Source organism: Aquarana catesbeiana, linkage group LG01, assembly GCF_042186555.1.
Source record: "Aquarana catesbeiana isolate 2022-GZ linkage group LG01, ASM4218655v1, whole genome shotgun sequence".
In the NCBI taxonomy this organism is placed as follows: domain Eukaryota; kingdom Metazoa; phylum Chordata; class Amphibia; order Anura; family Ranidae; genus Aquarana; species Aquarana catesbeiana.
In genome coordinates this window covers 722539336-722552761 of record NC_133324.1, presented here as the reverse complement: position 1 = coordinate 722552761, position 13426 = coordinate 722539336, and the positions used below count along the sequence as shown (strand labels likewise).

The window sequence follows — 13426 nt, the reverse complement described above, 5'->3', positions numbered from 1 at the left end:
CGTTAAAACTCTACCTTACTCTATCCAAAATACTGTTATGCCACGTACACACGACCGGACTTTCCGTCAGAAAAGGTCCGACAGAATCATTCCGATCATGTGTGGGCTTCAACGGGCATTTTCTTTCTAGAATTCTGACGAATCTAGAAATAGAACATGTTTCAAATCTTTCCGACGGACTCAATTCCTATCAGGAAAACCATTCGTCTGTATGCTAGTCCGACGGACCAAAAACGACGCAAGGGCAGCTATTGACTACTAGCTATTGAACTTCCTTTTTCTAGTCCCGTCGTATGTCATTGCGTTCTAAACGAACGGACTTTGGTGTGATCATGTGTAGGCAAGTCCGTTTCAGCGGAACTCCATCGGAACTCCGTTGGAAAGACTGTCAGAGTCTACTCTGACGGAAAGTCCGGTCGTGTGTACGCGGCATAAGAAAAAAAAAAAATTTTAGTTACACTTTACAGCTTTAAAGCGGTATGAAACCCAAAACCAAAAATGTAATATATTGCAGTTTTGCATTTGTTTTCTTTTTTTAAATGGTAAGTGGTTCTAAGAATTGGTAAGCTGCAATATAATGCATGTTTGCTTTTAGGTTTAATACCACTGAAAGTGAGAAAATATGATAATAAATAGAATATATCAGCCACTTATGGCTTTGTCTCTTGTGTTACCAGAAAGATAATTATAATTGTGGTAGTATTACTGAATGTATTATTCTTTAGTTATCCACTCATTTAAAGGTTATGATGATCCTGAGAAATTGGAAAATGCTTGGATAGTGGAGTTTAAAGCAATATAGTTGTTTTTTTGGGCGAATATTTATCCACCAGCTACTCTCTTATTTTGCAAATGACTGGAGAGTTTTGGTTACAAAGCAAATTTGTTAGTGGAGATAAGTTAGCTTGAAACTTCAGGTTGAAGTGTATGTTTAGCCAGAGCTACCATTGGCTAAATTTCCCTTTACTTCTTATCCCAAAGACTCAATGAGAAGTTACTGGAAAGCTCCCAGAAGTACAAGAATTCCCATCGTAGACAGTTGCCCCAGAACAAGTATCCCTAATACAAGATTTTTCCTCTCTCTTGATTTAGGGGCAACTGTAAAATATTGCATTTACCTTCACTATCTGTTTCAGTGATAGTGATCTCCAGTAAATAGAGGAATAGAACTCTAAAATAGGGACATATAAAGCAATAAAAACATGACAGAAGGTCTATCGCTTTCCCAATCTCTCTCCAAAAACTGAAAATAAGGTTTTGTCTAGAGATACATAATGAAATTAAGACTTTACCAGGTGAACAAAAGACATGGTTTATTCTTTGATCCCAGAAAGCATGGCATGTTGAGCAAAGAAATGTTGGTTAAAAGTTTTGGAGCTACTAGGTTACATTCCAAAGAGATCCATCCCAAATAACATGTACCAAGTTTACTTGTTGCCTGGAGTTCTCTTTAAAATAAGACAAACAATATCATACTTGAAGACATTTCACATGTATAACACTTTTCCTATCCATGTTATATCTAGGTGAAGAAATTGGGATGCTGGAAGACATGGCTGTTGGTATTTCAGATCTGAAGCATACAGTTTTTAAAATAACAGAGGCCAAATCAGATGACTTTCTGCCCATTGTGACTGGAAGACGGTAAGCTTTGTCTGTAGCAGAAACAATCTTTCTCACATCTTCAGAAATTAGATTAGGAAAACATTTTGTTTTTTTAAAGTGTATTAGATTTCACAACTAATTAGTGTTATAATACTTTGTGATGCCAATATTGCCACAATCAATTCCATAATATTAAATCATGAGTTATATCCTTGCATCTTGTCTGTAGCTCATGTCGGGATAATTAATTCCATTTATAAGGCTTGACATTTTCATTTATGAATAAAGTTCAGAACAAAGTTGTATGATAAATGAGAGGGGATTGCCCTAAGCCAGAAGAAGAAGTTTTTCAATTATTTACGTTATTAATTTATTCTCGTTTGTTTTTTTTATCGAAAATGAAAGTGGTTGTAAACCCATACATATACTGATTGAAGTGACTGGCCCTAGGTGATACACAGATATATTTATCTGTAGCGCTCTCTCTTCTACAGCTGTTCAAAGTCCAACATTTATAAAGCTTGTCTGACTTTTCAGAAAGCAGGGTGGAGAGCTGAAGTTACACACTGCAGAGCTCAGTGAGGTGACTTCTGAGAGCTGATTGGAGGGAAGGGACACCCCCCCATTTTCACACAGCACACAGGAACAGAGTTCCTGTCAAGGTGAACAGAGTTCAATCACAAGGTGTGTGCTGGAGCTCCCTCCCCTTTTACCTTTTTTTATTTTGGTGTCAGGAAAACTTGTCAGAAGTGATTCATGCTGATAGCAGAGGAATGAAGTAGCAGACAGAAATGATACACACACAATGCTCTATATTGAGACAAGTACACACTATAGAGGGATATATGCCTTATTTATGTTTCATGTCCAGGGTTTACAACCACTTTAAATATATGCAAATACCTGTATGGTGTCTATAAATGTTTTCACACAATATTAACACAATTTTCACCCAAGATTCTTACAATCTTCAAACTAAATCTAATTACCGTATTTATCGGCGTATAGCTCGCACTTTTTCACCCTGAAAATCGGGTGCAAATAGTGTGCGTCTGTTATACGCCTATACTTCAATTTGGGCTGCCTCGGAGGGGACAGGGAGGGGGTAGAACAAGTGCTGTCAGATTACATACAGCAAGAATCTCCTGTTTACTCGGTGGCCTCTGTAATAGTGTGTCCCATCTCCTGAGCTGGCATTGGACCACTGTTCTGTCTATCAAAGAAGCCGGTCCAGGAGGCGGGACTTTGTATTACAGAGGCCGCTGAGTAAACATTAGATTCTCGCTGTATGTAGTCTGATGGCAATTGTGCAGTTCCCCTCTCTGTCCCCTCCGAGGCAACAGAAATCTGAGGTGAGGGTGCAGATGGGCACTTTTCAGGCTGCATTGATGGCACCTGTGAGGCTGCAGATGGGCATTGATCAAGCTGCATCGATGGGCAATTGTAAGGCTGCTGATGGGCATTGATCAGGCTGCATTGATGGCACCTGTGAGGCTGCAGATGAGCATTAATCAAGCTGAATTGATGGCACCTGTGAAGCTGCAGATGGGCATTGATCAAGCTGCATTGATGGGCAATTGTGAGGCTGCTTATGGGCATTGATTAAGCTGCATTGATGGTAACGGTGAGGCTGCAGATTGGCATTGTTCAAGCTGCATTGATGGGCAATTGTGAGGCTGTAGATGGGCATTGATCAAGCTGCATTGATGAGGAATTTTGAGGCTTCTGATGGGCATAGATCAAGCTGCATTGATGAGGAATTGTGAGGCTGCAGATGGGCATTGATCAGGCTGCATTGATGGGCAATTGTGAGGCTACAGATGGGCATTGATCAAGCTGCATTGATGGGCAATTATGAGGCTGCAGATGGGCATTGATCAGGCTGCATTGATGGGCAATTGTGAGGCTACAGATGGGCATTGATCAAGCTGCATTGATGGGCAATTATGAGGCTGCATATGGGCATTGATCAAGCTGCATTGATGGGCAATTGTGAGGCTGCAGATAGACATTGATCAGGCTGCATTAATGGGCACTAGTGAGGCTGCATATGGGCACTGGTGAGGCTGCATATGGGCACTAATAGAGCTGCATTGATGAGCACTGACCCTTATTTTGCTTCAAATTTCTACATTTAAAATTTTAGTTTTTTTCCTGAAACTTCCCTCTTAAAATGAAGGTGTGTGGTATACGTCAATAAATACGGTATGTGCATCTTGGGTGAAAGTTGTGTCAATCTTGTAAACCTTTATATATGTAGAAGTAAAAAATGCGCTATGGTTATTATATATGAAGAGTGTGCTAACAGGTATATTTCTTGCAACCGTAAATCTATAGATTTAAGGCTAATACGCATGACGTTTAAGGTTAGCACCCTCAAAGGTCAGGTGGTTACTTGATGGAACTGTAAAAATTATTAGGAGTGCAATGTAAATACTATGTCCCATTCATTATTAGAAAAGTGCAGTCCAAGGCTTCATTTTAATTGGAGCCTGGTAGAACGGTTAACCAATGGTCAAATACACTGCAGAGCATATTTTGAAAATATTCTTTAGCAAAGCACTGTAGGACAGACATGAGTACATGCATGTATATGTTATGTTTTTTTTTTTAACTGGACACAAGTTCGGCAGGCAGGTATGTTTAGAAAGGCAAGGCGGGGCATATTTTGTGTTCTATTTTGAATTAAGCAGGTAAGCTCAAAAGCTTTATAAACCTTCCTTACCTGCACCTTGTGTTTTTCACCTGCATAATATTTTCCTTGATCGTTTTCATGGTGTTCTGTGTTGCTCTGTATGCAGAGCCTATATTAGAGTAAATGCTCATATGTCAGATGTTTCTGTTTGTGTCCATACCTGAGCCATGTAGCATTGCACTGCACAGGTTAATGCAGGATTTCTGTCTGTAGCCTAAGAAGTGGCACTTCCTGTGAAGAAACTATATTGTCAGAAACCATGAAATCAGACCGAGACAGAAGTACAGTTAAATCACACTTGTTTATTAATAAAAGTAAATAGAACAAGTGTAGCAAAACATAGCAGAGTTCAGGAACCGGAACAGATAGTCAGACAAGCCAAACGTTAGGGAGCCGTAGATGAGCGTAGTAAAACAGTAAGCAGGATCTGGAGCCAGAAGGGATGTCAGCCAAGCAAGTCTTTAAACAGGAATGCAGGAGAGTGTCTCTATGATGTTGACTAAGATGAAGGCAGAGAGCCTCTGGGCTGAACGGCTTAAGTAGGCAGGACGAGCAGGATATCATTAACAGCTGAGTACCTGTGGAGAGATTGGAGCTGCAATTAGCTGACAGCTGAGTGGCCAAATCAGAGAAGGAAGTGCTGTGCTCAGCCCTGACAGTACCCCCTGCTCAACAACCCGCCCCCTCGGAGGACCACCAGGCTTAGAGGGAAAATGTCTATGGAAATCACGGAGAAGGACAGGGGCATGTACGTCTGAGGATGAGACCCAAGAGCGTTCCTCCGGACCGTACCCCTTCCAATGCACCAGGTACTGTATGCGCCCACGGAACCTATGGGAGTCAACAATGAACTGAACTTCATACTCCTCTTGGTTCTCAACCTGTACAGGGTGAGGACGTGGTACCGAGGTGGTAAAGTGGTTGCAGAGAAAGGTTTTAATAAGGAGACATAAAATACATTCAAATACGCATGTTCGAAGGAAGGTCTAATGCGTAAGCCACTGGGTTAAGTAAATTAATAAGTGCAGCGCTAAAATTAATAACTAAAAACAATCACTAAATAAAAAAGTTCAATAAAGTTCATATGTTCGTGAATTGAAACACATGTAGATAAAGAGGCACACAGACGTCACTGGTGATAAAGGGTGCTTCATGCAAAAGTTTAAGGTGATCCTTGGTCCGTGCTCACACCATTTGTTTAGCCAAACTGCTCACCTTGCTTAATAGACCCCTGAACTAACAGAAAGGTCATGAGAGCTTTCACCACCTCTGGTGGTAATGGTAAACTTGTAGATGGAAGCTGGGCACCTCTCGGACTCCGCAGATAAGCCTTGTAACTCTCCCGCAGCAACATATAATCCAAAGAAAAAATCTAGTGCTCTCTGTATGACTTATAAAAGGTATCATTTATTAAAGACAGGTACTCACATAGATAGCACTTAATCCAAGTGCTAGGATATCAAGCATTAGAAAACTGGTAACAGCAAAGCTGGTAAGGTAGCCGTAGTGACATTAAGATGAACTCCCGCACGCGTATCGTCCATAGGACTTCCTCAGCGATAATGGAGTATCGAAATGCCACTAAAGTTTAAATAGATAGCCCCTTATCACACTCACCTGTGTAATTAGAGAACGAGCGGTAGGCATCCAATCAGGACGCACCACTCACTAGTAGGAAGTGTATATCCAGAAAGGTTGCCATAGCGATCACTGAAGCGCGTCATACAGCGAGGAACCTGTATGGCAATCCGACTGTGTAGTAAAGAGAAACGAGCGGTAAGCGTCCTATCAGAGCGCACCACTCGGACATGGGAGGAGTTAGATAGGCTGTATCTCCATAATGGTCATTACGCCGCGACAGCGCGGCGGCATGACGGCGTTACGGCGGATCACATGACCACGCACCTCAGAAGATACCTCCCACCTCGAAAAGACGTAAACAGAGCTAAGATATGTTTACCTGTAACCATGGTGATCCGGCGTTACGTCCGCAAAGCGGCAAAACTCACGCCAGTCATCCTCACATTATACCGCCTTCCCAGAGGCGGGGTAAACATACAGCCTCCGGCGTGTGTGGTTGTCACAGCAGCCAAAACAGAGTGGGCTGGGTGTACACCACATCACTGCCGGAGATCAAATATCATTCAAAGGTGAATTAATAACATAACAGGCTTATCGGTACCCATCCTACATCATAAAGAAGAGTCTCCTGGGAACCAGCCTGGCCTAAGGCTCCCTAAAATTAAAAGTTAATGTTAATGCCTACATGGTATATAGTCACCAATGATGACCCCACATAAGGCATCAAAAATGCACACAATATTTAAAAATGTAACCGGATAGGAAACAAAAATACCTAAATAGGTGTCCAATAAAGGACTTCCTAAAAAATATTACTAAAAATAGTAAAAAACTATTTAAAAATAATTTAAAAATAATCTTAATTAGTCACTACGGCCACCTTTTACAATCTCCCAAATATATCAGACCCCAATTGACTAAACCTCCTAAAACATAAAAAATATAGAGAAAAAAAAAAAAAAAAAAAAAAACTAACGGTCAGAAATAAAACAATTCAAATCAAACTCAACATTGAGCCCCGTAGGTACTCCCACATGTGTTTCATATATCCAAAAAGACTCACAGCGGCTCAATTGTCTTATGAAATTGCCGCCCCTCCAATGGGGTGTTACTTTTTCCACTCCCCAAAACTTTAGTTTAACAGGGCTGCGTTTGTGAAAGAGTTTAAAATGTTTAGAAACATTGTGAGAATCCAGGCCCTTCTTGATATTGGTGATATGTTCACCAATACGAATATGAAGGGACCTGGATGTTCTACCCACATATTGTAGGCCACATTCGCATTGCATGATATAAACGACTCCTGATGTCGAACATGTAATGAAATCCCTAATTTGATAAACCTTTTTTGTGGCTGTGGCTACAAACTCTTTACGTTTTTTGATATTGCCCTTGGTTTGTTTACATGGTGGGCATCGCCCACATGCATAAAAACCAGTCATAATGTTCGAAATCCTGTTTACACGAGGGAGAGGTGGGTCAATTACCCCAGGAGCCAATTTATCTCTTAAGGACGGTGCCCTCTTATAGACAAACAGAGGGTATTCCGGGAGTACAGGGCCCAAAGTTTTGTCCTGTTTGAGAATGGGCCAATATTTTCGGACTATTTTTTCGAATTTTTTATATTGAACATTGTAGTCCAAAATCATTCTAATATTGCCCGTACCATCACGTTTGGCCCTGGGGCCATTGGAAACCAATGTCTTTCTCTCTAAACTTCGAACGGTCTCAATATGTTTATCAATATCGGTTTTGTTATAACCCTTTTGGACAAAACGGGCAGACAAAATCTCAGATTGTTCCAGGTAGTGATGTTCATGCGTACAGTTCCGCCTAATCCGCACAAATTGCCCCTTGGGAATGTTACACAACCATTGAAGATGGTGGCAACTCCCGAGGGGTATGTACGCATTGCGGTCCGTAGGCTTAAAATGATTTTTTAACTCCAACTGATTATCTTTCAAAAAAATGTCTAAATCCAAAAAAGTAACGTGAACTTTGTCTATATTCCAGGAGAGAACAATATTTCTATTGTTCTCATCAAGTTTTCGCATAAAGGTATCCAAGTTCGATCTATTCCCATCCCACACCATAATGATGTCGTCAATATAACGTTGGTAACATATAAGTTCAGGGGGTGTGTTCTTATAGATAGACTCTTCCTCCCAGTGTGCCATAAACAGATTGGCAACACTGGGAGCGAAGCGGGCACCCATCGCAACTCCCCTGGTTTGGAGAAAAAAACGTTTATTGTACCAAAAATAATTTTTTGATAAACAAAACTTTAAACAATCTGAGATATAGTTTTTATGTCTTCTGGTCAGATCCGATGTTCTAAAAGCCCATCGAACTGATGCTAACGCATCTTCATGACTGATAATCGTATAGAGGGAACTGACGTCCGCTGTTATTAACAAACAAGAAGAAGAAAAGGAAAGGGTTTCTAAAATTTGGATAATGTGTTTAGTATCTTTGATAAAGGAACGAGTTCCCGTAACCAAAGGTTGTAAAAAAGAGTCAATGTATTGACCCAGTCTAGAAGAGACTGAGTCTATACCATTGACTATAGGACGGCCAGGTGGATTGGTACTATTTTTATGTAGTTTGGGTAAACAGTAAATGATAGGGGTACGGCAAAAAAGTGGATCTAAATAAGAAGCTTCTTTTTTGTTAAGGACTCCAATATGTTTACCTCTTTCTACAAGAAAGTGTAATTCCTCTTTAAACTCAAACATCGGGTCTTTACTAAGTAAAACATAGGTACTATAGTCTTTAAGCATGTTCTCCATCTCGTTATTGTAATAGGTTTTACTAAGAACAACCAGGCCACCCCCCTTGTCCGCTGGGCGTATTACGAGATCCTTCCGTTCCAAAAGGGACTCAATGCCCCTTTTGACATAAGATGGATCTTGTGCCTTCCGGATCTTAAGTGTATCGAGATCTCTAGTCACCATGTTTTTGAAAACTTCCAAAAACTTAGTGTCACGATTAGGGGGATTAAAGACCGATTTGTTGCGGAGAGACGAATGGGTACCCAATGGTTTGGAATCGTTTGATAAAGTACGTGTTACAGGGTTAGAAAGATGGTACTTCTTAATATTCAAGCTTCTAATGAATTTTTGTAATCCTATGTAGGTCTGGAATTTATTTAGGTTTCGAATGGGGGCATATTTGAGGCCCTTATCTAGAACCTTCATCTCATCTTCACTTAGGGGAGAGCCACTCAGGTTGTAGATACCCGCCCCTATTGTGGTCTGACTCTTTTGAGTTCGCCTGCCTCCTCTCCTTCCTCTAAGAGTTTTATTTTCCTTGGACCGTTGTCTAGATTGGGAGGTGGCGGGGGACCGTTCCACCCTCCCCCTGGTTTGGGTGGGATGGACGGAGCTCCCCTCCCCATCCCCCTCTGGGTCCTGTGAAAATCCCCTCCTCTTCTGGGGCCAGAACTCTGTAATGGTGCAAACCTATTTTGGGTATGTACCGGATGTCCATAAGACTGAGATTCTCTCCCTCTGTTAAAAGGGGTATTTGAGGAGTTAGTGTAATGCTGGTTATAAGGCCGAACATCATTAAGTCCCCAGTTTCGGTCTGTACCTTGATGATAGGAATCTTGATGATAGTAAACATCATCATTGGTATAAGGTGGATTCCAAGGGTACTGTCTAAACGGAGACTCATATACATCCCGCCTAGTGCCCCTGCCCTTTTTATTCTTACCTCTCTTGTTATATACAGTTTTGAATAAATTACCTCGAGAGGGGGTTGGGGTGCTGGTATAATCACACTGATCATAGTGGACAATCCCCTCCCCTTTGTGGTCATCAAGAGGAGTTTGGGGGGGTTCCAAAGATGTGGGACACAACACTGGCTGATTAGTAGGGGCGTCAACAGGTTTATTCTGCCATTTGTAGATATTCCCTCTCCCAAAATCATCTGTATCTCTTATATATTTCTTCTTCTTTTTATTTTGAGTTTCATAGTCCCATTTTATGAGCTTATTTTTCAACTCCGCTGAAAGTCTAAGAAATTCTTCAGACTCTTTATGGGACTCAATGGAACTCTTAAGTTCTGCAATCTGAGTTTCAAGAAGAATCATTTTCCGCCGTTTCCGTGATAGCAGAAAATCAATTAATTCTAGGCCTTTCTTGGTAAAAAAATCCCCCCATTCCTTTATAGAGTAATCATCCATGAGGCCATCATTGGGAGGTACCTCCCATCTGAGTCTTCTAGGGATCAGCTTCGCAGTAAGATATTGTTCAAACGTTACTATATCCCACCAAGTTTTTACTTTTTTCTCAAACAGATACCCTAGTTTTCTAAACCCGAAAGATAAGGTATTAGCCTCCTCCGGATTATGATTATTAGAAAAAATCTCTCCCAGTTTGATTTCTCTTTTTTCTATATATTGAAAGATCTCCATTAGTATTGCTGCTAGGCTGGAATATATTATATAAACAGGTAACCAATCAGAAACAAACAGTCAGCGCAAAACTTAATGACTAATCACAGCAGCTGAACACTAAAGGCAAATATATAAACCCTTTTGAACTATGTAAATTAATAAGTGCAGCGCTAAAATTAATAACTAAAAACAATCACTAAATAAAAAAGTTCAATAAAGTTCATATGTTCGTGAATTGAAACACATGTAGATAAAGAGGCACACAGACGTCACTGGTGATAAAGGGTGCTTCATGCAAAAGTTTAAGGTGATCCTTGGTCCGTGTTCACACCATTTGTTTAGCCAAACTGCTCACCTTGCTTAATAGACCCCTGAACTAACAGAAAGGTCATGAGAGCTTTCACCACCTCTGGTGGTAATGGTAAACTTGTAGATGGAAGCTGGGCACCTCTCGGACTCCGCAGATAAGCCTTGTAACTCTCCCGCAGCAACATATAATACAAAGAAAAAATCTAGTGCTCTCTGTATGACTTATAAAAGGTATCATTTATTAAAGACGGGTACTCACATAGATAGCACTTAATCCAAGTGCTAGGATATCAAGCATTAGAAAACTGGTAACAGCAAAGCTGGTAAGGTAGCCGTAGTGACATTAAGATGAACTCCCGCACGCGTATCGTCCATAGGACTTCCTCAGCGATAATGGAGTATCGAAATGCCACTAAAGTTTAAATAGATAGCCCCTTATCACACTCACCTGTGTAATTAGAGAACGAGCGGTAGGCATCCAATCAGGACGCACCACTCACTAGTAGGAAGTGTATATCCAGAAAGGTTGCCATAGCGATCACTGAAGCGCGTCATACAGCGAGGAACCTGTATGGCAATCCGACTGTGTAGTAAAGAGAAACGAGCGGTAAGCGTCCTATCAGAGCGCACCACTCGGACATGGGAGGAGTTAGATAGGCTGTATCTCCATAATGGTCATTACGCCGCGACAGCGCGGCGGCATGACGGCGTTACGGCGGATCACATGACCACGCACCTCAGAAGATACCTCCCACCTCGAAAAGACGTAAACAGAGCTAAGATATGTTTACCTGTAACCATGGTGATCCGGCGTTACGTCCGCAAAGCGGCAAAACTCACGCCAGTCATCCTCACATTATACCGCCTTCCCAGAGGCGGGGTAAACATACAGCCTCCGGCGTGTGTGGTTGTCACAGCAGCCAAAACAGAGTGGGCTGGGTGTACACCACATCACTGCCGGAGATCAAATATCATTCAAAGGTGAATTAATAACATAACAGGCTTATCGGTACCCATCCTACATCATAAAGAAGAGTCTCCTGGGAACCAGCCTGGCCTAAGGCTCCCTAAAATTAAAAGTTAATGTTAATGCCTACATGGTATATAGTCACCAATGATGACCCCACATAAGGCATCAAAAATGCACACAATATTTAAAAATGTAACCGGATAGGAAACAAAAATACCTAAATAGGTGTCCAATAAAGGACTTCCTAAAAAATATTACTAAAAATAGTAAAAAACTATTTAAAAATAATTTAAAAATAATCTTAATTAGTCACTACGGCCACCTTTTACAATCTCCCAAATATATCAGACCCCAATTGACTAAACCTCCTAAAACATAAAAAATATAGAGAAAAAAAAAAAAAAAAAAAAAAACTAACGGTCAGAAATAAAACAATTCAAATCAAACTCAACATTGAGCCCCGTAGGTACTCCCACATGTGTTTCATATATCCAAAAAGACTCACGGCGGCTCAATTGTCTTATGAAATTGCCGCCCCTCCAATGGGGTGTTACTTTTTCCACTCCCCAAAACTTTAGTTTAACAGGGCTGCGTTTGTGAAAGAGTTTAAAATGTTTAGAAACATTGTGAGAATCCAGGCCCTTCTTGATATTGGTGATATGTTCACCAATACGAATATGAAGGGACCTGGATGTTCTACCCACATATTGTAGGCCACATTCGCATTGCATGATATAAACGACTCCTGATGTCGAACATGTAATGAAATCCCTAATTTGATAAACCTTTTTTGTGGCTGTGGCTACAAACTCTTTACGTTTTTTGATATTGCCCTTGGTTTGTTTACATGGTGGGCATCGCCCACATGCATAAAAACCAGTCATAATGTTCGAAATCCTGTTTACACGAGGGAGAGGTGGGTCAATTACCCCAGGAGCCAATTTATCTCTTAAGGACGGTGCCCTCTTATAGACAAACAGAGGGTATTCCGGGAGTACAGGGCCCAAAGTTTTGTCCTGTTTGAGAATGGGCCAATATTTTCGGACTATTTTTTCGAATTTTTTATATTGAACATTGTAGTCCAAAATCATTCTAATATTGCCCGTACCATCACGTTTGGCCCTGGGGCCATTGGAAACCAATGTCTTTCTCTCTAAACTTCGAACGGTCTCAATATGTTTATCAATATCGGTTTTGTTATAACCCTTTTGGACAAAACGGGCAGACAAAATCTCAGATTGTTCCAGGTAGTGATGTTCATGCGACAGTTCCGCCTAATCCGCACAAATTGCCCCTTGGGAATGTTACACAACCATTGAAGATGGTGGCAACTCCCGAGGGGTATGTACGCATTGCGGTCCGTAGGCTTAAAATGATTTTTTAACTCCAACTAACCCTGCGAAGAATACAGAAAGGCTCAATAAACCGAGGTGTGAACTTCAGTGAGGGAACACGAAGTCAGAGGTTGCGAGATGACAGCCAGACCCTGTCCTCAACCTGGCAGGAAGGCACGGGCAGGCATCTGCCGTCAGCATGGAGTCTGTACCTATCATTAGCATGTCGCAAAGCCTCCTGGACTTGTGCCCAAGTGGAATGAAGACCATGGAGATGTTCCTCTAATGCAGGAATACTCTGCGGAACAAATGAGTCAGGAAGCATGGAAGGTTGGAAACCATAGTTCGTTATAAACTGGGCCAATCGAGAAGCAAAATTCAAGGCACTATTGTGAGCAAACTCTGCCCACGGTAATAGGTCTGACCAGTTGTTATGATGGTCAGAAATATAGCAACGTAGGAATTGCTCCACGCACTGATTGGCTCGTTCTGTGGCCCCATTAGACTGCGGGTGATACGCAGAGGAAAAATCA

General features: G+C 41.3%; 1 protein-coding gene across 6 annotated transcripts in view; it reads left to right on the top strand.

The window, feature by feature from the left end:
* The window catches only part of INPP4B (inositol polyphosphate-4-phosphatase type II B), a 936630-nt gene that overhangs the window by 840252 nt on the left and 82952 nt on the right, over positions 1-13426 (top strand). For all 6 annotated transcript variants that reach the window (XM_073604287.1, XM_073604305.1, XM_073604278.1 and 3 more), the window contains one exon: positions 1527-1644. In XM_073604287.1, coding sequence (XP_073460388.1) covers positions 1527-1644 — 118 coding nt within the window. The remainder of the gene's footprint in view (positions 1-1526; positions 1645-13426) is intronic.